Here is a 26955-nt window from a genome sequence, read left to right on the forward strand (position 1 = left end):
GTGTAAGATTGGGAAGCTGCATCCCCTACAACTAAGACTGAAAGCTGCCTCCTCCAGGTTATCCAACTTGAACTCTATTTAAATCTTGTTCAAGTTACAACTATTACTAGAGATGGCCAATCACCTGCTGGGAGCTGCCAGGCTTTGAAACTTCCAGAAATGAATGCCTGTTCTTTGAAAACCCAGGTGCAATTATCACCACTAAAATGGATAAGTGGGACACACAACTTGCTACAAGTAGATCTAATGTCATGTTCATGTGTTATCAGTTCAAAAAGTGTCACAGAAGTTTAACCTGTGGCAAGATTATCTTCCTAAATGTATGGCTAATTGATCTGAGAACCTGTTTGTTAGCTGGTCACAAACTTATTGGACTTGTGTATTGGATTAACCAGGAAAAACTCAGGAGGCACTAAATACTAAGCAGGGCTGCTTTTAGAAATCAAGAAGGGGGATTTTCCCGTGTGGTCAAGTAAACATACCATTTCTTATCTTTCTCATCCACCCTCAAATTCTGACACACATGCTTCAAACCTCGTGTGGTAGTTTAAGCCTGCTTAGATGCTTCCACCTCTGGTGCCAGCTCCGAAAGACAAGCTGGCATTTTCATAGGTTTCTCTGCAGAAACTGGTTTTCCACGTTTACAGTTCTCTCCAATTCCGCCCCATTCGCCACGTCCCGTTCTGGGAACTTTTAGGATATTCTATTATTCGTTTCTTTCCCCTTCAGAATGTTAGGAGAAAGTAAGAATGAACTACCGTCTACAAATCGGACACTTTAAAGATTTTCATTTTCATCTCTATTTACAACGCATAAATACGCGTGGCAACCGAGCTGCCGTGAGGATCGCCCGGGTTCAGCTCAGGTAGAATCTGAAATTTTCCGCTGACTAGAAGAAATATCACCTCGTCTCTTCCACGGTTCAGCCGGGCCCGCTCTTCACGGCAGGTGTTTCCTGTGACACCTCACGCTTTCTACAACTTCAAACTGTTCTCTGAGCCTCCTGGCACGCTTCGGCTTTCCCAATCGCTCCAGAGACGCGCCAGGGTTTGTTTCTCTACGGCCAAAACCCGCCCACCCACGCCGAAGCTATCATCTTATTGGTCTATCTGTGCGTCCGTCTCCTCATTAGACCAATCAAAATCTCCCTTCTTACCCGAGGGCTTTGGGTAAACGGAAAGAAACCCAGGCAGGTCGCGGGTGGAAGGGCGGGGCCGTGGGTGAGTGACAGCTCTGTCCTCCAATACACAGCGCCATCGGTCCTGCCTTCTCTGGCTTCTGGGCTAGAAAAGAGCGTTGGTGCGGGTGGTAGAGATGAGACCCTGCTGGCTCCCACAGCCCGGAGTCGCCGAGGAGCGGCCGCTGCTCCTGGTCTCTTTGCAGGTGAGTGGTTTCGTCGTAGAACGTTACAGTTGGGAGAGTTTCTTTTCTAAGTGGCGGGGTCTTTTAGGGGGAGAAGGCCAGTTCCTGTCCTGCCCGGCTTTAGTATCTGGTGGGAATCTGATGCCTGCTCCACCCACTCAAGCGGCGACCCTCATGGAACCTCACCCCCCACCCCCCAGATCTCAGCTGTCCCTTTCTCAGAATGCGTCTTTCAGGAACAGTAATTCTGTTCGCTGGAGGATGAACCCACCGGTAGAGTGACGGTGGCTTTTAGGAATGTTGGACTCTACCTCCTGAACGGCTCAGACGCGGTGTGGCGATTGTCTTTGCTAGTAGATTCCCTGGAAGGAAGCAGGGCTCTGCACCGTGTGTAGGTGGCGGCGGACCTGACCCTAAAAGTGTAAGTTAAGAAGGGGAAGGGGGGAAAATGCCATGGAAGGCAAAGAGGTCTCATAAGTAGTGATCTCAGGAGCCAAATTACAGGTTCGGGGGAGCACTAAAAACACCCCACCACCACCACCACCATGTCCAAAAAGTGTAATTCCTTTTGTTCAAGGGGCTAGGAGCCAGCATTTCATTATAGTAGGTCAAAAGCAGTGCAAAATTGTAATTAAGTTCACTATTAGACCCCCTCTGTCCCTTCTAAATTAGGAAGGATTTATAGCTTGTGAATGGTCCTAGAATTTTAACTAACAGAATTCAGACTCCTTCAGAAAGAAATAAAAAACAAACTGTTACATTTTGCCAACAGGGACTGATGTTTCTATAATAAAAGCAGAAGCCATGTCAATTTGTCTCTAAAACTGTCTCCCCTAAATCCAGAGACAAGGTTTTACCCATTTTCCTGTGCTGTAGCAAACTCACACACTATGGATACTCCCTGCATAGTGTTGGAATTTTAAAAGACACAATTCCAACAAATGGCATAATTAAAGAACAGTGAATTAAGCTGGGCGGTGGTGGTGCACACCTTTAATCCCACCACGCTGGAGTCAGAGGCAGGCAGATTTCTGTGAGTTCAAGACCAACCTGGACTCCAGAGTAAGTTCCAGGAAAGTTGCCAAAGCTACACAGAGAAACCTTGTCTCAAAAACCTAAAAAAAAAAAAAAAAAAAAAAAAAGTGATTTAAAAGTCATGGCCCTATCTTTTAGTTCAGAAGTCGTTACTATTTAAGTGATCTTAAACAAATGATTTCAATGCTGACTTTTGATTTTGACTTTGATCTTTTAAAAAAGCAGAAGTTATATTTCTGAGGCCCAGATTAGACAGTTTTCCACTACCAAGTCCACAAGGAAAATCTCACTGTATTGAATGCTGTATAAAGTCTGTATCAAATAAAAGTGCCCAGCTTCAAGGCCATGTTTTTTTGTGCCCATATTTAAACTGAACCAAACCAAGCAGATCGTTGTTAAAAAAAAAAAAAAAAAAAGGAAAAAAGAAAAAAATTTTAAAGAAGAGTATAGAAGTATAATGTGCAAAAAAAAGGTCATTTTTAATATTGTTACTCTGAAGCAACCACTATTAGTGTTTGGATTGTTTGTTTTTAGTTTCTCTTCCTCTGCCTTTTATGGCTTGTTGAGATTAATAGGGTTGTTTTAGTTTAAGTAGTGATTGATGCATCTACATTCACCATCCATGAATCCAGCTTTGTGTGTCTAGAGAACAGAGAACAAAAAAGGTTATACTGGTGGCTTCTTGAACTTTCTTGAAATTGAAATCAAGTCTGAAGTGATATTTTTATGGAGAAACAGAACAAAAGGTATTACTCTCTGGGCATGGTGCCAGGCTCCTGTAATCCCAGGATTTAGGAGGTTGAGGCAAGACAATTGCCACAAAACTGAGGCCAGCCTGGACCACATAGTGAGACCTTGGATCAAAAGATATCAATAATGAAACCCTTTCATTAAGAAAATATGGTGATAAAATCCTTTATAGACTATAGATTTAACATTGACCTCTTTACTAACACATTTGGATTGCAGAACCTAACAGTAGTTGGTGTGCTTCTAGGACAGCACAATTCATTCCGCCTTCCCTTTCACCCACATTGGATTGCAGTTTCCTCTGTTCTGTTTAGGTTTCTCCTCTCTAACCTTCCTTCTGTTACTTTATTTCTAGATTTTGAGTATCTTCATACCGTCAGCCCAGTAGAATCAGTTTGACAGGCCTGCGGTCTATGCCAATCTTCATGAGTTAGTAAAAGCCTAGCCCTTTCTACCTCTCACTGTTTGGTAGAGTGTTTTACCATAATTCATATAATATTCCTAAACAGTCCCTAAGAAAGTGATGGTTTTGTTATTCATGTAGACATGGAACCTGAGGGTCCCAAGAATTTAATATATTCATGATCAAACTGTCCATAAGCTTCTGCCCAGTTTTTTGACTTTGAACTTTTGGGATTTGATGGACACAGTTTGTATTGACAAATCTACCACCTTAGGGAAGTAGCCGGAGATAGAAAAGAAGAATCTTGAGTGGGTATTGTGCACACACACGGGTGATTCCAGGCAGGCTGGAACAAGTACCACGAAGCCACATCTCAGTACTACACATGTGTTATCTCTTCCCTGGAAAGGGGGATCTACTTACTATAAAGTGTTGCCTTTGCAACGCATTGTGGGGTTTGTTAGTAGATGTAAGGTTGAAGGATGGGAGATTTTAGTGTCTGAGACACCTGTGAATGGCAGCATCTGATGCAGAGGTGCTCTTAGAACTGCACACATGGAAAAGTTGCCATATCAGCCTTTAGAAAAGAAATAGGTGTTAAGTGCCATGAAGAGTCATGTTTGATTTTTTAATACTGAGCTTCAGTCTGGGGAAGGCATATTTTGTTAAGATGCTTGAAACCCTACGGAATTAAGTTCCGGGTTTCATTTGCCTCAAGAACCGTTCCTTTTTAGTTGATTAGAGACCTTGGTAGTCTTTCTCTTTGTCCTCAAATAGAGCCGGCTCATCTTCCCTAAAGTTAAATCCCCTGTGCAGTGGGAAGTAAAGTTGCCAAAAGCTGCGCAGTAAGGATTTGGACTAAGGAAAGCTTAAGAGTATTCTGAGGTAGTGCGGGATGTTTAAATCTTAAAAGTAAGCTTTGGATGGACATGATTCTGGTTCCATGTCCCTTATTTGATATTACTTGACATATCATTGCTATTTCGAAAATAGAAGAAAATAAAAGTTTTAGGTTCCGTTTTACACTGTGATTTCTCCATTTTTTCATGAGTCTTACGTGTATATTACTTTTCAAACACTTGAAAGAGGAAGCAAAGTCCTAGCAATGTTAATTTGTAAACAGATGGGGAAAGAATGCAAAATTATGTGGTTTAATGGTGACACATATTATTATCTGTTCAGGTTTCTCCTCTCTAATCTTTCCTTCTGTTACTTTATTTCTAGATTTTGTTTTGTTTCTTCAAAACAGGGTCTCAGAATAAGCTGGCTATTTTATAATGTAGGGACTGTCCTCTGTGAGAGGATACTTGATTAAGGCCAGAAATACTGGTGTGAAGAACACATCCAAGTATGGGGTCTAGGTAGGCAGGGATTTGCATACTAAAGCCTCTGGTCCATTATTTCTGTATAGACCACAGATATAAATGGGTGGTTTTGGTTTTTGTTTATTTGTTTGATTTTGGATTTTTTTGCATTTTAAATTGATGAAATTGACCTAGTAATAAAAATATATAACATGAAAATTATATGAAATTCTAATTTTGATGCCATCATCAAATTCTATCACACTTACTCACGCATGCATTACATATAGATAGATACTTTCAGCCATAGAGACAAGATTATACCATTGTAACTTAGTTATGACAGAGATCATATAGTTTCAAAGCCAAAAAAATTCAGTTTGAATTTTTACAGGGATTATTGACAACATCTTAGCATCTCAGTTAAATTATAGTTTCTTTGTCTCTGATCTTCTTTATTCCTTTTTAATAGCCATCTTCCTGGTCCAGGTTGTCATTATATGTTACCAGGGTTACTGAAAAACTCCTAAAAACTAATATTTGTACTTCTCTGTGAGTGTAAATGCTGCTTGGTCCTCAAATTCATGCTATTAAGCCTTTAATGTCTCAGTATTTATAGAAGAGTCTGCATTCTTTGGCACAAGGTCCTCCTCAAGCCTCTAGTCAGTTTTATCTTTCTAGACTAGTCTCCACCTACTTCCTCATTAAGCCCTATACAGAGTGACCATATAATTTTCCAAATGGACACTTAGGTGTGAAAGGGGCCTTAGTAATCATATGCTGGGGAAGGAAAAGGCGTAAAGCAATTCTGTTTTAGGCAAATCAGGATGAATAGTCACCTACTTATAACTCTGGCTGTATTAAATGGGCCTCCTGTTCTCAGTGCACCTGTTCCTGGTTGTTACCTTAGGCTAGAACTCCATTCCTTTTTTTTTTATATCAGTCTAAATTTAAATATCTTTCCAAATCCACCTTAAGTAATACTGTGTCCATGAGGAGAGAGATAATCTCTCATTTCCTGCTCTTCCTCTTTTATGAATGAAAAGCTTCTATTGATGTTAATTACCTTCACTTTTAGTGACACACGAGCATGTACATCTTCCCACACTGGTGTTTTTGAAGACATAATCTCTGCTGAAGTCGTGTTCCTCCCAGGCTTACCATTGTGCTGTGCCCAAATCATATTTCTGCACATTTGAAAACTGAATAAATTGATTGGTCTGGGAAGGCTCATGAGGATTGGGCTTTCAGTATATGAATCATTAATTTTAACGTGTTGAAAACAGTGAGAAAAAAATTGGGGTGTCAAGGTTTGAGGTCGGAGCCTTGGGTTCCAGTATCAGTGTAGCAGAATGGTTCAGGGCGTGGATGTGTCCTTGGGGCCCAGCTGATACTGAATTATAGTTCTGCCATTTACAGCCTATGTTGCTTTAGGCAAATTCTTCCTTTCAGTTCTGCATCTGTCAAATGGGCATAATAGAAATTGCTGCATGAAGAATGGCTGAAGGTTGGGACATGCACTCTGAATTAACTGCTGTGGTTAAGATCACCACCAGCAGCACCACCAGCACCAGCACCACCAGCACCAGCACCACCAGCACCAGCACCAGCACTACCACCACCACCACCACCACCACCACCACCACCACCAGTACCACCTGCACCACCTGCACCAGCACCATCATAACATAGGTGGGGGTAGGATAAAACAAAGATCCGAGACCAGGATGTAAAAGTGGGAGAGCTAGAGGAAATAGTACCAGAATCATAGATTTTCCCCTGAGGACGTAATGGGCTTCAGAGGAGCCAGAGCAGCATGGGCCCTGAGAGAAGGTGGTCTCCGTGTAGTAGTGACTAATCATAGGCTTTTGAGAAATCACTTCAGTAGAGTAGACAAGGCACACATCCATAGTTAGAGGACTACGAAAACAATGTCCAGGACTGGAGAGACGGTGTAGTCCTGTGCAAATATGAGACCTGAGCTTTGATCCCCAGTATCTATGTAAAAAAGCTGGGCTTGGTGGTGCATGCCTGTAATCCTGGCACTGGGGAGGCCGAGACAGGAGGGTCCCGACGCTTCCTGGCCAGCTGGTCTTGTTTAATCTGTGAGATCCAAGTTTAACACGAAGTCATGCCTCAACAATAATATTGATGTGAAAAACAATAGAAGAAAACACCTGGCCAGCAACCTCTGGCCTGTATACACACAAGTGCACATACATACACATAAAGCGCACACACATGCCATAGCCACATGCACCCATAAACCGTAAATTTGGTACACACACACACACACACACACACACCCTGCCCTGAGGTGAGGAAGAACGAACACAGGATATAGGAAAGCTCCATCTTTCCCTAAGAGTTGCCTCCACTGTGCCCATACAGTCATCGGAACTCACCACCATTCTGACCACCGTCCGTAGTCTGGTGGCACCTTCTTCTCACGTCAGTCTTACTGGTAGATGCTTGAGTTCGCAGCCCCTGCCTTGAACTTGTCAAACTGATAAGCGTCTCGTATCTATTGCTGAACATGGTAGGCCAGCTTCAACCAGTACTGAGAGCTGTCTTAAAGGCTGCCAGCTCAGCAGTGCCTTTGCACACACTCACCGGCTAGTTCAGTAGGAAATGAGTTGATAGTACCACGCGGGGGAGCAGGAAGTTTGGTTTACCTGAGATAGACCATCTAGTTTCCTACTTTCTCCTTTGCTCACCTCCTGTATGTCAGAGTGAAGGAATGTGTATGCTTGCATAGTTTTGTGGCTCTTCTGCTCCATTATCTATATCTTCAGTAAAAAGGAAATCAGAATTGTTTTTTAAAAAACACAGAAGCAGTTGTAGCAGATTAAGATACCGGGAAGCTTGGTGGTGGGTATCTGGGTACTGATAATGCCTCCGCTCCTCGTTTGGTTCCCTTGATATAATTTGTAATCCAAAACTGATTGAGAAGTGCTTTTGTTTATAGAATTTGTCCACCACACCTGTCTGAGTTTCTTTTCCATTGCTGTGATAAAATACTCTGACAGAAGCAACTTGAAGGAGAAAGGGTTTATCTAGCTCACAGTTCCAGGTTACAGTCCATAATTTCAGGATAATCAAGGCAGCAGGAACGGGAAGCAGCTAGTCACATTACACCCACAGTCAAGAGCAGAACAATGCATTAATGCATCCATGCCAGGGTTCTGTTCCCTTTCTCCATTTTCATATAGTCATGGGTCACAATCACAGATGCCCCCACCCACCGTGGGTGAGTCTTCCTAACCTCAGTTACACAGTCAAGGTCATCCCCACAGGCATGCTCACAGGCCCATCTCCTAAGTGACTCTAGATTGTCAACTCGCTAGTTAGTACTAAGATGATACCCTTCTTCATTTGAAGGGAAAATTCTTTCACTAGCTCTTTAGCCTGGAGGCTTCCTGCTTGATGTGGCAAATTAAGGGCTGAAGTAGAGGAACAGTTGATAGCATGCTTCTCATTTCTTACCCACAAAACAAAACACATGATTTACAAGATTGAGTATGGTTTTCAATAGGCCCGGAGCTTCTATTACTTGGCCGATGGAGGCTTTTCAAACAGGAATGTAAAAATACCTTTCTTGGGGCTGGAGAGATGGGTCAGCATTTGAGAGCACTGGCTGTTCTTCTACAGGACCTGGTGTCGATTCTCAGCACCTACATGGTGGTTAACAACCATCTGTAACTCTAGTTCCAGGGGTTCTGACACCCTCTTCTGGCCTTTGAGGGTACCAGGCACAGATGTACATGCTGACAGAAAACACACACACACACACACACACACACACACACACACACACACACACACACACACACACACTCTAACTCTGTGTACCACACCCATCCACATGAATTCATTGCATGGTCTTTCCCGGATGAAGATCCTTGAAGCTGGAGCTTCATCCATGTGATTATCCCCTGGGCATGCAGTCACCTGGCAAAGCCACTGCTCGGAAGACTTTCATCCTCTTTGCCACCTTGATGCCCCTCTGAGGCCGAGAGAGTAGGCATTGTGCGGTCTCCCTGCAGTTTCCCAGCCTTGTGAGGTGCTTGCACCTGAGCTTGGTTCTTCTAGGCACTGGGTTTACCCTTCCTCCATATTCTTCAAAGCTTCAAACCTGATGCTCATCAAAAAAGAGAAATTTTAATTCTAATTCTTGCAGCCTTTCAGCTACTTACAGACCACCTCAGCCACCACCACCCCTGTTCCTGAAGCCTTATTTTATTGACGCTTTCCCCCTTCAGAATCTCCAGGAATTACTAAAAAAGAGTGCAATCTAGATACAGTTTCCAGTGAACTCTGTCACTGGTTGTTATATAACCATGGGTGAATCACAGCTCAAGCAGGACAGAAAATCTCCAGTTACTGGAAGTTGCCAAGAATGGCAGAAGCCAGGCCCTGGTGTTCATATAATCTTTGCTCCCCAGTGTGGAAAAACCAGGGGTGGAGATGGAAGGTGCCAACTGAGCAATATGTGTTTGTCATGACCCACTCTTGTCCACAGCATGAGAGGCAGTCTGATGCAGCCTTGTCTCCAGGCTCTCCACAGGACAGAGTAGGCCCACAGATCTTTGGGGTAGTAGCAACAGCATAAGGGAGTTCAGAATTGCCTTAGGGTTGCTTGGCCAGCTCTACTAGCTTCTCCTCACAATGTGTGGCTGATGTGAGTAGAATTTCTACAGGAAGGGGGAGGAAGAGGCAGGCCTTCTAATGGGTGGGGTTCCCTGCACTACCACAGACCTGTTCTGTTAATCTTTTCCTCCAGGCAGCATCTCTCAGCTGCTTACATTTGATAACTTGTTTTGCATCCGGATTTATTCCTGCCAACAGCAGGTGAAAAATTACTTCAGGGACTGCTACATTTGCTCTTGTTGAGGCCACTTATAGTTCTGTTTGAGTGTTGAACCAAAGTGTCTGCCCGTTCCCTAGATTTGTGAGCCGGTAGCATCAAAGATTTGGTTGCCCCCTGTCAGAGAGGTGTATGACGTAGATGCGGTGCTTCCCTGAGTTAACATGTTTATAATGTCCATAGTGAGGCAAGACTGGAAAAACACTGGACACCCAAAGGAGGAGGATGCTCGGTGTAGAGTCAGCTGCTAGGAGCTGGGCGTTCCCAGCCCCCAGCCATTCTTTTTGAGATCTATAACTCACGTATTTTGTCCTCTCCTTAATAAGCATAAACTGCCTGCTTGTTGGGTAGAAACACACCATTAGGATGGAGTGTTGTCATTTTAGGTCATACAATTAACATACTATCTAGCCATCAGAAACTTTAAGTCAGCAGGGCTGTCTGTAATTACCTGAAGAGTGTGCCTGTACGTGCCATAGTATATGAACACCAGATGTTTGACGTCAAAAGTGTTCAAAGGAATTTCAGTTTATCTTAGAAACTGGCTGGTGTGTAATTGTTCTCCATTACTGGGTAGTCATTTGAATAATGAATATAATTTGTATTTTTTGTCTTCTCTTTCTAGATATACTCCTGTTCTTGAACATCATCCCACTGAGAACACCAGGGAAGTTCAGCCACCAGCATGTCTAAGCACAGACTTATTATACTGAGACATGGAGAGGGGGAATGGAATAAGGAGAACCGATTTTGTAGCTGGGTGGACCAGAAACTTAACAGCGAAGGACTGCAGGAAGCTCGGAACTGTGGGAGACAGCTTAAAGCCCTGAACTTTGAGTTTGATCTCGTCTTCACATCCATACTTAACCGCTCCATTCACACAGCCTGGCTGATCCTGGAAGAGCTGGGGCAGGAGTGGGTTCCTGTGGAGAGCTCCTGGCGTCTCAATGAGCGTCACTATGGAGCCTTGATTGGTCTCAACAGGGAGAAAATGGCTCTGAATCACGGTGAAGAGCAGGTGAGACTCTGGAGGAGAAGCTACAGCGTGACCCCGCCTCCCATTGATGAGTCTCATCCTTACTTCCATGAGATCTACAATGACCGGAGGTATACAGTGTGCGACGTGCCCCTGAATCAGCTGCCACGTTCAGAAAGCTTGAAGGATGTTCTGGAAAGGCTTCTTCCCTACTGGAAGGACAGGATTGCTCCTGAAATACTAAAGGGCAAAACCGTTCTGATATCTGCTCACGGGAACAGCAGTAGAGCCCTCCTGAAATATCTAGAAGGTACCGGCTTTCCATCCTGCTTTAGAGCTTGCTGAATGTTGCAGTTGGGTCTTCCTCTAGAAAGTGACAGCACTTTTCACTCATATGCCCCTTGTCACTTCATGTTTAAGAAGCCACTGTCCCGTAAACCAAAACTCCTGTAGTTTTTATGGTCATCGTGGCTGGAGCAGAAGTTTTCAGACGTCAGTGTGCGCCCCTCAGGTGGGGAGTTCAGAATGACAGAGTTGTGGGTTGCGCCCTGGGAGTTTCAGAATCAAGAGGTACAGTTAGGAGCTGGCATTTCTCAGCAGTTACTGGTGATAGCTGCTGCCTTGGGGGCTCTGCACTTTGACAAGCTCCGATCTGAAGGGCCATGTGGTTTCTGCTGTAAAATGAAAAAATGAAAAGAGGCTAAGAATTGAGAATACATTTATTTGAGCCTTTTAAGTAAATTATCTAGAATTCAGTTTTGTCTGTTTTCTTCCACTTTCAAACTCTCGAGGCTGTGTTTGCAGACCTGGATTTCCTGAGCAGTTCTTTTGTTCCAGTTTTCCAGACGAGGCTTAGTCACTGCCTGAGAGAATGTTAGAGGGGAGGGAAGTAAAACAGCAGTTGGCTTATTGACGTATCTCTGCTAAGAGCCTGGAGAGGATCAGAGCCTCAATTTATTTCAGTCGCTTGATGTTGTGTTCTAAACAAGAACTCTTGAGGACTCTGGGCTCACCATTTTGGGGTGCCAGTGATTGAGGGTGGTAGTTCTCACTTTTGCTCTCCCTTCACCAATCCCGTGCCTGCTCCTTTGACTGTTCTGCACCACATCGCCCCTGCCTCATCACTGGCCACAGCTGGCTGGTGATGAATCCCTTGCTTCACTATTCCTTCCAACTGCTTCGCTTTCACTTGAGAGGCTGCAGAATTGGAACAATGTGAGGCTGTGGAAAGTGTAGCAACACAAAAAGGCTTCTGAGTACACAACAATAACAAAACGAATCCACACTCAGATACAGAATGACTGGGGTGTCGAATTATGTGGCTTCCCACAGCCTTGGTTTTGAACTAAGCCTCAGTATCTTCCCGGGTGTGAAGAAATGGTGTCTTGAAGAACAGTGTTTCTCCATGTCACCTTTGTCACTCTGATGGGGTCTCAGCAGGTTAAAATTCATTACGGACGTATCCTACGGATGTATCCACTCACCGATACAGGACCCCCAGCCTTTCTGTTGTCTTGTATGTTGACTCTTCAGAAGGTTATGTTTATAGAGCTTCATGTGCTGTTTGATTAATTCTTAACCTAGCTTTTCTCCAAAAAATTAAATGAATTTCGACTAGTTTAGGGGGGACATCTCAACTCTCTCACAGGAATCAACAATTGGAGTGTGTGTATTTATTATAGCAATTTACCTCATTGCCAGTTTACATGACTGTCGTTACCTGCCCCACAAAACCCATTTCAGATGTATAGTAATTATCTTCATGTAATTGCTATCACCTTTTGCTTTTAGAATTGCCCCAGCTCAGACAATAAATTATAAAGTCACCTTACTTTACTGATATTTTCCTAATATTAGACTTAACAACTAATCTGAATTCATTAGCATTGATTGTCTTTGAAATGCATACTTCCTATAAACACAAAAGTTGCCAAATTGCTTACACTGATTTTTTTTTTTTAAAGGTAAAAGTGCTTGTTGTAGATGCATCTGATTCCTACTCATGCTTTCTATAGGTATTAATATTTATGTAAAAATTTTCCCCTGTGAAATAGAGTCTTGCAAGGAACTGGGGAAACTTCTCATGTTGTCCTTAAACTGCTTGGCAAACATAAAGCACGTTACTGATTTTAAACCCACTTTCTTCATTGTTTAAGAACTAACTCGGAGATGGGAACAGTGGTGACCCCAGTTAGAGAAGTAGCTATGGTATTGTTCTTTAGAATCACGTGCATCGTTCAGCTGCTCTCTGATCTCCAGGGGTAGTGTGTGTACTTCAGCTGTGTGGCTGTTGATTCTTAGGGTGCTGTTTGGCTTCTCGTGTTTTGGTACTGCAGTCCGATCCCCACTGTGCTTAGAAGACAGGTCCCAGTGAAGTCACCCCAGGAAGCCTCAGGTAACGTGGCCATGACAACCGACTGTTATCTTCAGTTAGAATTGTCAACTCTGCCCCAAATCCAACTTGCTCAGCTTCTACACAGGGTTGCAAACAGGATTTTTTAATTTTAAATTTTTTCTTGAAAAATAGCTCTTTCCTTGATTATTCTTTCTTCAAAACATTATAGGGTGAGCAGCAGCAGCATCCAGAGCACCCCTAGGAGATAAACCGCCTTTTTTAAAAAGGTGATTTATTGCAAGGAAATGAGTCTTTAATTACTGCTGCCATTGTAACACTGCGGTCTGTGAATGGCACTCCCTGGCACAGCTGTACAAAGAGGCCTTTTTGGGAGCCCATGCTTCCTGCCAAGCATAGTCCTAGACATTTTACATAGATATTTTGTTTCATGTAGAAACCTGAATATGGCTTTTAGCTCCCTGAGAAGCAGTAGCTCAATATTAGGTTTTGTTTACTATTGTTGTTTACTGTCTCCATATCATATATATATATATATATATATATATATATATCATATATATATATATTTCATGGGATCAATCACTGATCAGGTAGTTGCTTCCCTTAATGAACTACTTCAATTAAAACAAGCAAGCTTTTCACACCCTGGCACCATGGATGATTCCGTTACATCATGCTAAGTGAAAGAAACTTGCCTGAGAATGCTGTGTACTGTCTCACCCCATGCATGTGGCATGTGGAAAGAAACCAGGCTGGGAGGACCAGGCAGAGATGTGTGGCAAAAGGCAGGCTGCATGACGGCAGGGGAACTTGGGGGCAGGGGATGCAGGGCTGTTGGGCGTCCTCACTGCAGGTGTTTATCCATCTATATGCAAAACTTAACAGAGCTGTATTTTACACATTTAGGGTAAATGTAGTGAAATTCTAAAGAAAACACCTACACTATTCAGTGTATCCAGCTAGTGAAGTGCCCTTAACTGGGACCTCATTTTTTTGTTCCTCAAAGTAACCATCTGAGTGTGCTTGTCAGTAGACTTAGGTGAAGGTTACTTAGCACACCTCCCTGTGCCTTTGAACACTCGCCACTTTCAGTCTCCTGGACTGCTCAGTGCCGACTCTTCAGCCTCTGAGCCATCAGCAGCACAGGGGCACCCTTTCCAGTCCTCCTTCAGGAGAAGTTACATGAAAGATGCTGGAAGAGGTTGCTTACATCTTTTTTTTTTTTTATGCTGAGGATTGAACCCAGGACCTCACACCTGCCAGACAAGTGCGCTGCCACTGAGTTACACCCGATCTCAACTGTGTGTTTTGTTAGTCTTGCTGATGTTACTTATATAGAATGTGAACCCTTCTAATAATGGCTCTTCATCGCAGACCTATGACCCTTATTTGCCACCGTATGGTATAGCATTATGCTTTCATCTGCTTCCCCCACATACACACACACCCCGCATCTTAGAACATCTAGTCTAGGAATAGTTTTATGAACCTCTCAGAGCCAAAACATGCAGACGATTCAGTTCACGACAACTGTTGTTGATTGGAAGTTAGCTAACATTCTTACCTAAGGATTGTCAGCTTAGGAACCTTGAGGCAACATCTATGCTGTCATATTCCTGACTGATGAGCCTGGCCTGTACCCTGCCAAGTGACTTCTTTTATAGCATCCCTGGCCTGTACGCTGCCAAGTGACTTATTTATATAGAATCTTGACTTGTAAATTGTATGTAACCTTGAGGCTACTTTACTTTTAACCTGAGAATGATTAATACTTTCAGAAGACAAAACAAGGCATGGGATATTATATAGTAAGAAAATTCCTCCTGGGATTACTTTACTGGTTTGGGGAAGCATAAGTAATTACCTGCACGTTGTCAGTAAGCCCGGGTTAAAGCAGGTCCCACCCCCTGACTGGCTCAGATACACTCCTCGCTAAGCTGCAAGAAAACTTCCAACACAGGCTGGAGAGCTAAGAGCATCCTGTCCAGCACAGATCCAGACAGGCGTGTGTTTCTTTTTCTTGTGGTTGGCATAGTCACTTCCTGTTTGTTTCCTGCTGCTCCACACTGAAGGAAAAAGCTGGGTACCAAACCATGTTGGATGTGGTCTGCACCTTGCCGGAGGAAATGGACTGTTTAGTCTGGGTATAAGCACAGGATTAGGCAGTTGCAGACTGGGATAAGAGTGGCAGGCAAGACATGTGTGTAAGACTTGGACTTTGTCCCTGGAGAGCTGTGTGCAGCTGCATACACAGCAAGGCAGAGAAATGGTGACTTGAGATGAGAGAAGTGGGAGGAAAGGTCAGCGGAGCTGGTGGCCTGCCGATGGCGACCGAGGCGTCTGTCACCTTTGGCATTTAGTGTGATATTTTCAGAATCATGAGTTCAAGCCCTCTTTCCTGGGAGGCAAATAGTTGCTTAGTGGTAGAATTGATCTTTCTTTTTATGTAAACCTACCAAATCTGTAGTAACCCCTATTTTTAAATATCATAAGATTTTAAGTATAAAATTTAAAGGTAAATTTCTCTCTCACTTTATTTTAAATCAGCAGCTGTTAGCTTACAGTGTTTAATACGCTGTTTTCTTTGCTTCCCCCAATCTGTCTTTAAGTTGTATGTATGTGAAATTAAGATTTTTAAGGACCTAAACTTAAATTTAGCTGTATGGTCACCTGTAAAGTACCAGGTCTCTTCTTTGATCCCTTACTGATAATAGAAGAATACAGAATTCTTATCACACAGGTTCAGCAGGAGACTGGGTGGGGAATGGGTGGAATCTCCCAGTTGAAAGGGTTGACCGCAGCTGGGTTTTGTTTTTTTTTTTTTTATTAATTTATTTTGCAATACAATTCAGTTCTACATATCAGCCACGGATTCCCTTGTTCTCCCCCCTCCCGTCCCCCTCACCTTTCCCCCAACCCCCCCCCCCCCATTCCCATCTCCTCCAGGGCAAAGCCTTCCCCACAGACTGAGGTCAACCTGGTAGACTCAGTCCAGGTAGGTCTAGTCCCCTCCTCCCAGGCCGAGCCAAACAATCCTGCATAGGCCCCAGGTTTCAAACAGCCAACTCATGCAATGAGCACAAGATCTGGTCCCACTGCCTGGATGCCTCCCAAACAGATCAAGCCAATCAACTGTCTCATCCATTCAGAGGGCCTGATCCAGTGGGGACCCCTCAGCCATTGGTTCATAGTTCATGTGTTTCCATTCATTTGGCTATTTGTCCCTGTGCTTTATCCAACCTTGGTCTCAACAATTCTCGCTCATCTAAACCCTCCTCATTCTCGCTAATTGGACTCCCAGAGATCCACCCGGGGCCTAGTCATGGATCTCTGCATCCAGATCCCTCAGTAGTTGGATGAGGTTTCTAGCACAACAATTAGGGTGTTTGGCCATCCCATCACCAGAGTAGGTCAGTTCGGGCTGTCTCTCGACCATTGCCAGCAGTCTGTTGTGGGGGTATCTTTGTGGATTTCTGTGGGCCTCTCTAGCACTTTGCTTCTTCCTATTCTCATGTGGTCTTTATTTACCATGGTCTCCTATTCCTTGATCTCCCTCTCTGTTGTTGATCCAGCTGGGATCTCCCGCTCCCCCAAGCTCTCTTTCCCTCAACCCTCGCCTTTCATTACCGCCACTCATGTCCAGGCTGTTCATGTAGATCTCATTCCATTTCTCTGTCATTGGGTGATCCCTGTGTCTTTCCAAGATCCAGCTATACCACTCTTGGGCATATACCCAAGAAATGCTCAACCACACCATAAGAGCACTTGTTCAGTTATGTTCATATCAGCATTGTTTGTAATAGCCAGAACATGGAAACAACCCAGATGCCCTTCAACTGAAGAATGGATAAACAAAATGTGGTACATATACACAATGGAATACTACTCAGCAGAGAAAAACAATGGCATCATGAGGTTTACAGACAAATGGATGGATCTAGAAAAAATCATCCTGAGTGAGGTAACCCAGACTCAGAAAGACAAACATGGTATGTAGTCACTCATAGCAAGATACTAGACATGAAACAAGGATGACTTGTCTGCTACTCACATCACCAGGGAGGCTACCCGGAAAACAGGACCCCAAGAAAGACACAGGGATCACCCAATGACAGAGAAATGGAATGAGATCTACATGAATAGCCTGGACATGAGTGGGTTTTTTTTTTTTAATCCCAGAGTGTGGGTTTTCCTTTTGTCCTGTAACAAACCCTTCTGTGTTCACAATGAATGCTTCGTCTCTCATTTCATTTCCTGCTGTTAAAAGAGTTGTAGGCAATTTAGAGAAAAGCCAAAGAACACCCAGAACACATTTAATTTGGGCTTGATTAACCCTAGGTATAAACAACTTTTTGTTCCAGGCTAAGAACTGGCCAATCGCCCCCCTCAGCCCACCCCCACCTCCTTTCTTGTTCAGTTCGTAATGGGAACAGCCTTTAATCAGGACTTCAACAGTAAAGACTAGACTTAACTTGAAAGCCAAGAAAGTTAGAATTCATTCAGTTCAACTGTATGCCCAGCGATTCAAGTTTTGCTCTTGGCCCAGGGGCTAGAGTACGTGTGAATGAATGACACACACAAGGTCCTGCCTATTGTGGATCTTATGTATTCCTTCTAATCTTTCAGAAATTTCACCGAAAATGCATTCGACAGGACCTTCCTTGGGGTACTCTCATGCAAAAGCTTTATACTGCCAAATCTTTAATCTTTATACCTTTTAACCTTCAATCACATGTAAAGTGCATTTATAGCAAATCCAGTTGTGATGGACTTCATGTATTTGATGGACCATATGTCTAAATATTCCTGCATCTTAGCAGGCAGCCCCTGAAAGCGTCGCTCTCAGATGCACAGACACGGATTGTATTCTTACAGTGGGGCGCTGCTTGAAGAGCCAGAGTCACAGAGGAACAGGTAGAGCAGAGTTCTCAAGAACTCATAGTCCTGGCAGAAGCCAGGCGGGTTCAAGCACTTCTCCCAGAAGACAGTGAGTGGAGGGAGCACTGCAGTCAGAGTATAGTGTGTGTGTGTCCTGTGTCCCATCTCTTCCAGGGACTTAGAAGGGGGCACTTGTAGGTTTAAAGTTGGCTTTCTGAAGTTACTCTGGCATAAATAAGTTTGTTTAAATTTCTTCCCATTTTTGGTGTGGATTTACTCCCTTGGTTTTTTTTTCCTAAACTTTCATTATTTCTTGTTTGAAATACTTCAATCATTTCAACTAGTTGTGGTGATGGTGTAAGTATTGCAGTGCTTGCCTGGATATAATCCCAGCCCTCCAGAGGCTGGGGTAGAAGATCTCAACGTCAAGGCAAGCCTGTGCTACTTTGTTAAATGCTAAAGACACCAGGGGTGTGTGTGTGTGTGTGTGTGTGTGTGTGTGTGTGTGTGTGTGTGTGTGTGTGTATAAACATGAAGAGACGGCTCCAGAGGGACTGTGATGGAAAGAAGATAGAGAGTAAGGAGTTGGTGCCTTTTCCATAAAATGCTCTTGGACTCTAGTGAGTGTGAGCTGGAGACTGGGAATGTAGCTCAGTTGGTGTAGCACTCGGCTAGGGTGCATGAAGCCCTGCCGTTTGATCTCCACACTGAGTAAAGCTGGGTGTGGTGGTGTGCAGGCTTGGAGTCACAGCTCCTGGCAGGTGGAAACAGGAGAATCAGAAATTCAGAGTCCTCAGCTACAAAGTGAGGTCAGGACCAGCCTGGGCTGCATGAGGCCTTGTGATTAAAAAATAAATGACTAAATAAAAATTTAAAAAAATCAAAACCTTGACTAGTTACCAGACAGGGGATGTGATTGATATCTGGCTACAGATTTTAGCTTCTGTTTGATGTCCCAGTGAATACATGTTTAATAGTATAATGCAGAGTGTCTCTTGTGCTAGTTCACTTTGGTTGCATGCAGTGCAGTTGCATTGTTCTAGCTTTGGGAGTTCTACTTAACTCTCCTGGGATGAAGCATTTAGTATATGCCAAATCTTAGTACCAAGTAATGGCTTCCCTGTGGTTTTTCTTAATTTGCTACTTTAAAATATCAGCTGTTTAAGTCTCATTGCCTGATTATTAACCTGTCTAAGTATTTTAAGTATTTGTAAGTAATTAGTTTACTATGTGAATGGGTTGAGGAGTTATTGAAATGGAATGTTAACTTCATTGAAAACACATCATTTTTCTTAAAGCTCTCTTTTTGTTAGTGACATACCATGGTCTAGGGGCTTTTGTTTAGTGGACTCACACAAAAATGAGTCATTAACTACTCCAGCCTGGGCCATGGACTCGGCCTGCTGGATCCAGCTGTGTCTAAGTCATGCCATTGAGACCCGCGTGGTGTGTTCTAGGTACCTCTAAACCTGGCCCATGCTCCCTGTGTTTTGAGCTCAGACAAACCTGCTCTTCCCCCTTCCCAGTGAGAACACGGACTAATGTCCAGTTAGTACCTAGCCTTTCACCAGAGCAGAGCAAAATGAAAGCATTCTCTATCACCTTTGGTGTTCGAAACAACAATGGATAAGGTGGGTGACCAGGGTTGAAGTACTGAGTCTAAGAACGGTTCATTTTTATAGCCTTAATATCTTGTGATTTGAACAGGCTCCTTTAGCCTTTGGGATCTGCTTAGTATTTTTAACAGCTTTACTGAGCCGTAATCCACATGTAACTGACCGTTAGTGTATAATTGTCCTTAAGTAACCATAGAGGACTGGTTCCAGACAACCCTGCAGTTACCAAAATCTGTGGGTAGATGTTCAAGTCCCTTACATAAAATGACATGGTATTTGTGTGTCACTTATGCACGTCTGCACACCCCCTCAGTGTATTGTGTATCACTTATGCACGTCTCCACACTCCTCAGTGTATTGTGTATCACTTATGCACGTCTCCACACTCCTCAGTGTGCTTGTGTATCACTTATGCACGTCTGCACATTCCTCAGTGTATTGTGTATCACTTATGCACTCTACACACTCCTCAGTGTATTGTGACACCTAGAACTGTATGAATCATTGTTCTGTTTAGGGACTGACAAGGGGAAGGTTTAGGTCTTTTGGTACAGATACGTTTGTTTCCACATTTTCCATCTGTTTCTGTGGCTGATTGAACCCATGTGTGAGGATCCAGCAGACATGAAGTGCTGACTGTGTCACAATCATCAATCCATCAACAAGATTAATTTTAGAAGGAAGGAGTGGGGACAGCATTGATCCAGGGGTGCTAAGCACAGTTGTATCAGAGGAGGAAGTTGTGGTGTGTTGTTGCATAGAGGAATAACAGTGGCTGCCATGTTCTGGATCACTCAGAAAACTAGAAGAGAGGATTTTGAATGTCTTCACCGTAAGAAGTAATGATAATAAAATAATGTAAGACAGCCAGTTTGTTTAACTTGATTTAAGTGTAGATACGGACTTGTCATTTCCTCCAAAGGAAACTGTGTTCTTCCTCTGTCAATGTTTTGTTCTCCCAGCCCTGGACAGCAGTTCACTTTGTGTTATTGTGGATTTATCTGCTCTGAATGTTATCTGTTAATGGATTTGTACAATAAGTAGTCTTTTATGGTTGGCTTTTTTAAAAAAAAACTGTTTATTGTTTGGAACTGAACCCAAGGTCTTGTGGGTTCTATGCAAACACTACTAAAATCTATATTCCCACTATAGTGTTGTCAAGGCTTATCCATATTGTAGCATATCTCAGTACTTTATCCCTGTTCAAAATTAGTATTCCATTGTACTCCTAGATGACTTATTGTCCATTGATTGATGGTAGTTTTGGCTATTAGCAGTAGTGCTGCTGTGAGGTATTATATATAACTTTTGATGTGAACATATGTTGTATTTCTCTTAGGCATATGCCTGAGGAATTTCCAGACTGTGTTCCAAAGAGGCTGCAGCCTTCTGACCTCCTGACTTTATACTATGTTATAATTTCTGTGCATCTGTGAAAATGCTTCCTTATAACCTGACTTTTTCTGTAGTCATCTCCTTGTGGCTTGGATTTGCGTCTCCAGGAAAACAGGATGCTGACCATCTCTCCGATGCTTCTTGATGCTTTATGTTTGGAGAAATGTCTGTTCAGATATTTTGCCTATTATTTCATTATGTCATTCGTTTTTTATTTCTTGTTTTATCTTTTTTTTTTTAAATGAAGATCTTATTTTTTAAAATTACGTTCTTGGCAGTGCTGAGGCTCGAATCCCGGGTCCTATGCATCCTAGGCAAGCCCTGCCACCGGACTTACATGCCCAGTCCACATGAGTATGGGCGCCGAGGGATGCCAGAAGTGTTGGATCCCCTGGGGCTAGAGTCCCAGGTGGTTGTGAGCTGCCCAGTGAGTGTTGGGAACTGAACTGGGAAGAACAGTAAGTGCTTTTAACCACTGAGCCAGCTCCCCCAGGCAGTGTCTTAATTTTGAGGCATAGTAGTTCTTTATGTAGTCTAAATGCAGGTCGCTATGATATAGCAAAGATAAATAAATAAAATCATCCTATTCTCTGCGCTGTCTTCATCTTCTTGACGGTGTCCTTTGAACCCCAGACAGTCTTACACACAGGTTTCGTTTTTCTCCTTTTGTGTTGCTGTGCTTTGGTGTCGTCTAAGAAACATTGCCCTCATTCAGGGCCACGAGGCTCTTCCCCCGCCCGTGTTTACTCTGGGCTGGGCTGTAGTTTGAGCTAGATCTCTGCTCCAGTTTTAAGTTAACGTCTGTGTGTGCATATCCTGTGAGGAGTTATTCTTTCTGCACTTAATTGCCTTAGTACACATGTTAGAAATTAATTAATTGAAAATGTGAAGGCTGATTTCAGTCTCGCTTCTTATCAGTCTGTTGTCAGTCCTTAAGTGAGAACCGTGTACCACCTGCAAGTACGTATACTTTGGAATCCAGTAGACTCCTAGTAAGTGTTGAGAGTGAACATTGTGATTTTTTTCACTTTCGTATTTGGGCTATGCAGAGTGCTTTGGATTTCCCTGTGAAATTTGAGTTTCTCAGTTTCTATAAAAAGAATTGAAATTTTGTTAGAGATTGTGTTGGGCCTATACATTAACGTAGGAAAAATTGCCATCTTTTGTGTGTGTGCATTTGTGTGTGTGTGTGTGTATGTGTGTGTGTGTGTGTGTGTGAGAGAGAGAGAGAGAGAGAGAGAGAGAGAGGAGGACATGCACACACACAAATGTGTGTAAAGGCCAGAGGTGAAATACAGGTATCTTCCTATTTTGCTGTTCCTTTGATTGATTGATTGATTGATTGATTGGGTTTTTTGAGACAAGGTTTCTCTGTGTAGCTTTGGAGCCTGTCCTAGAACTCGCTTTGTAGACCAGGCTGGTCTCGAACTCACAGAGATCCACCTGGCTCTGCCTCCCGAGTGCTGGGATTAAAGGTGTGCGCCACCACCGCCCAACTCCACCGTATTTTTGATGCAGTGTCTCTCACTGAACTTGGAACTTGCCAGTCAGGGTGGTCAGTGCCTTCTGGAGATCAGCTCGTTTCCATTCTTCCAGCTCTGGGGTGACAGACGTGTATTGCCATCTACAGCGTCTTCCTTGGGTTCTGGGGACTCAAACTCAGTTGTCCTGCTTGCATAGGAAGCTCTTTACTGACTGAGCCTTCCAGTCTGTAAACATAGGACTTCTTTAACTAGATGGAATCTTCAAGTCGTATGCTTTTACATTGTCCCAGTTCCTTTTTTTAATTCATTGGCTAATTGATTCTGATTTGAGTCTTTCTTATATTACTGTGAGTAGGAGTGTTTGCTTGATTTCACTTTCATGTGGGTTTCTGTGCTGGTGGTAGATAGTGAAACTGAGCTTGTTTACACTGTTAGTTGTCATTGTTGAGTGTGTTTGTGTGGAGGAAGGTGGTTTGTCATCTGTAGATCGATGGTTGTGCTTCTTTTCTAACCTAGGTGCCTGTTACTTCATTCTCTTATTTATTGCCCTCTGGCTATAGTTCCTATGAAGGGTGACTACAAGTGTGATGCTGAGTCTTCTTAAAGTAAGGTCCTGTCTTCTAGAACTTAGGTAAGGTCAGTGGTTACAGGCCTTGTAGTGTGTGTGAGATGCTGGTGGACATGCACACACAGTCCTGTATCTCCTGACAGACTTTAGTGTGAGATCCTGGGGGACATGGTCTCTCTCTCTCTCTCTCTCTCTCTCTCTCTCTCTCTCTCTCTCTCTCTCTCTCTCTCTCCCCTTTCTCTCTCTCATTCCTGTGTCTCCTGACACACTTAGAGTCAGATGCTGGTGGACATGCTCACACACATACACAGACACATATATACATATACATACTCCTGTGTCTCCTGATACTTTAGTATGAGATGCTGGTGGACATGCATACACACACATAGTTTTGTGTCTCTTGACACACTTTGGTGTGAGATGCTGGTGGACATATACATGCACACACACACACACACACACACACACACACACACACACACACTTCTGTGTCTCCTGATATACTTAGTGTGAGTTGCTGGTAGACATGCACACACACACATAGTTCTGTGTCTCTTGACACACTTTAGTGTAAGATGCTAGTGGACACACACACACACACACACACACACACAGTTCTGTCTCTTGACCCAGTTTAGTGTGAGATGCTGGTGGACACATACACACACTCACTTTAGTCATGTCAGACATTTTTACTAGCTATCAGCTAGTGAATTGAGTTATATAGAGGAAATATATATGGATTAGATAAATCTATAAGTCCATCTCTTCAGTTCAGTGAGCAATGTGCTTGCCGATTAGAAACACAAAGCCGTGCCTGTAGCTGAGTGGAAACAGTACTACTCAGTGTCCCCCTGTTTCTCATGCCTCTAAGGTATCTTTGCTTTCCTAGCCTATTAAAAGTAAAACAAAGGAATTTTGATGCTGAAAGAGACTATCCTCTCCCGTTGTATAATGAAGTAGTTCACTATAGGTAAAAGCCGCCCAAGAGAGTAGGTACTGTTTATATGAAAGGCTGTTGGTTACTAGGGGTTGGGCAGGTTGGGCACCACAGCCTCCAGGGCTCCCCCTGGACTTGGGAGTGAGCGGCAGTGGGTCTAACCCTTAGTGGTCCTCTGTCTCTGGTCCACATGCTGTTGAACCTACTGTCCTGCCCTCCTCCAGGGCAGCCATGTGGCAGCTGCTGTAAAGACAGCTAGCTGACTTCTCACTGATGGAGTCAGAGGGCTCTGAGAATCTGGGGCAGTCATCTCCCTGCTGAGCAGCCGGGAGCCTGGGCTGAGTATATCTGCTCTTGCCAGCTTCTGTTTGTGGTGGCAATCCTGTGTAATGCAGTGTGAGGCAGGGGCTTGGCAGGTCCAGCAGTGGCTCGGCTGCGCTCTCTTTAAAGGAAAACATTGCTGCGTTCTTTCCTGTATTATTCTCCTTTAAGCCATGTCTTCTACCCCACAACCTCTTTATAAATGCAAGGTCAGAGAGAGAGAATATGAGTGAGTAAATATGAATGTCTCATTATGAAGGCTCCTTCCCTGACTGCGTAGGATGTTGAAGCCTGGGGCAGTGTGCTTGGCAGAAACACAGCTTTCTGAAGTTGGGAGTCTCCCGTGGCTCCAGAGCTGTGCAGATGGGGGTAGTTTGTGCATAGCAGTCGCTAGGTAGCTCTGCTGGGCTGGACATGAAGTTGGGTAATAAAGAGCTGCTCCATCAGTAGGGACCCAGTGCAGTGATTCTGTGATTCTTGGCGGGTACACACAGTTGTGACCGGTGACTAATTAGAATAACAAGTGGCATTTATAACTAACTGTAATAATCTATTTTGCCACTGCCAAGTAAAGACAAGCCCTTGCCCTCCTCAGAACTGCTGCGCTGGATCCTTTCTGTTAGCACAGAGGAGAGGCCGGCAATTCGAGTTTACACGACCAGAAAGGCATGGGGTTTTTCTTAAAGAGAGGGTTGCTTTTTTTTTCTACTTTTATCGATTCTTTGTGGATTTCACATCATGCATTCCAATCCCACTTATTTTCCTGTCCCCTCGAATTCGCCCTCTGCCCTTACAACCTCACCCCCAAAACAAAACCAAATTTAAAAGAAAAACCAAAACTTTTTTAAGTTTAACCAAAACTTTAAAAAGAGAAGAATTAAAGATAGGTTTTTAAAGTAGGTGATTTGAACACTTTCGTTGCCTTTTAATTTGCTGGTCTCTGACTCTTTTTCTCTGTACTTTCTTGGCGTATTTTGAACTCAGATTTTAGTTGCTATGTGTACCTGGGTTTGAATCCAGGCCCTGCCATTTACCCTGTGAGTGATCTTGAGTTGTTTGCTTAAGTTCTTTGTGCCACAACTCATTCTTGGAGAAAACAATAGCTTATCTCCTCATAGGCTGGCAGGGATGAATACGTGAGTTATTACTACATAACATATAAAATGCTTAGAAAAGTACTGTCCTGTAGTGTGATGCCAGGATTCTAGATGTTTAAATTAAAAGTAGTTGTAATAATAACAATTTTACAACCACAGCTACTGCCGCTCCCCCTCCTGTAGTCAAAGGTGGGTGACCTATAATATGCTTGCATTCAAGTATCAAAGGGGGCCGTCCCAAGCACACCCCTTCCTCCCTTAGCAGTTGGGATGTTCGGGCAATAGGAGGAAGAGGCCTTGTTTCCAGGTGGCTGTAAGGTCCTTTCCTGCTCCTCTGAGCTGTGCTTCGTGGCTCTCTAGGAGAGAAGTCCTGCTTCACTCGGTTTAGCCCAAACTCATTAAGTGCTGGAAATCCAACCACATTCTAATCAAGTGAGTTAGATTCTGTGCTTAATGAAAGAAAAGCCCTGATTTTAAGACTAGCCTTCAGAAGACAATTTGCTGTTTTCTTCAGCTTTGGATAAGAAACAGCCAGGAGTGAGTTGCCCCAGAAGGGACATACAGTTCTCAGACTTAGCACTGTCTAAGCTTTGTTTCGGTTTCTTGGTGTCTTGGAAGCCTAGTGGGGACCCCTCACGGTTTGGGGTGTGGCTTTAGGCACGTAGTTAATGTGGGACTTAAGTTCAGTGTGCAGACATGCAGTGGGCCTTCCTCCAGGTTCGTCTGTTGACGCCGTGTCCTCTCTCCTGCCCAACAGGTATCTCAGACGATGACATCATCAACATCACTCTTCCCACCGGGGTTCCCATCCTGCTGGAGTTGGATGAGAACCTGCGTGCTCTTGGGCCTCACCAGTTCCTGGGTGACCAGGAGGCCATCCGGGCAGCCATCCAGAAAGTGGATGATCAAGGCAAAGTGAAACAAAGCAAAAACTAAAACTCGTCCCCAGTGCGGCCAGAGTGGAGTTCAGTGTGTGCCATGTGGGTTTCTCTTTCCCCCATTCTCCCCATTTTCCCCAAGGCTCAGCTGTGTGGTAGAGTGTGTAGATAACTAGGTAATTTATCGTGGCCCAGACATGACCATAGGATACTGAAGAGCTTTCAGCTGAAGCCTAAGTTAACTTTTCTGCTACTCCTGTTTGAATCAAGTTCACAGACGAGGAGCCAGTGGGGTTTGATCAAGCTGCTTATGAGTTTTGGAGACAGGAGAGTAACAAGTGGAGATAAAACCATTTCTCACTTAACAAGTCATTACTGAGTTAGCACTGACAGGCACTATTCTAGCGAGCAGTTCACCTTGTTATTTAGTAATTCTGGGATGAGTAGTGCTATGGTAGTTTAGACCAGAGGCCCATCAATGGGAAAGCCACAGATGGGTCCTAGGAGGTAACCACGCGCCCCAATAGCGGCAGGTCCGTGGATTTCCCTTAGCCCGTGCCGCCCTGTTGGCCATCAGTAGAAATGGTCTTGGGCCACTAGAACGACCAGATGTGCACAGCTGTGGCTGTTTATGTTCTCTTTCTGTTTCATTTTGAGTTTTGAACTTTAATCTTTGGGTACTTAACAGGTAGTTTAAAATAAAGTTTTGTGATTGCAAGCAA

The 26955-nt window shown here is 43.7% G+C and overlaps 1 protein-coding gene across 1 annotated transcript; it reads left to right on the forward strand.

Moving 5' to 3' along the window:
* Nucleotides 1-1249: 1249 nt before the first annotated feature.
* On the forward strand, nucleotides 1250-26955 carry Bpgm (bisphosphoglycerate mutase). Its single transcript, XM_052720931.1, has 3 exons — nucleotides 1250-1383; nucleotides 10347-11007; nucleotides 26113-26955. Exons 2-3 carry the CDS (start codon nucleotides 10407-10409, stop codon nucleotides 26289-26291), a joined length of 780 nt encoding a protein of 259 aa, XP_052576891.1. The 5' UTR covers nucleotides 1250-1383; nucleotides 10347-10406; the 3' UTR covers nucleotides 26292-26955.

This window comes from Peromyscus californicus, unplaced genomic scaffold (assembly GCF_007827085.1).
Source record: "Peromyscus californicus insignis strain IS unplaced genomic scaffold, ASM782708v3 Scaffold_6__1_contigs__length_162567912, whole genome shotgun sequence".
NCBI lineage: Eukaryota > Metazoa > Chordata > Mammalia > Rodentia > Cricetidae > Peromyscus > Peromyscus californicus.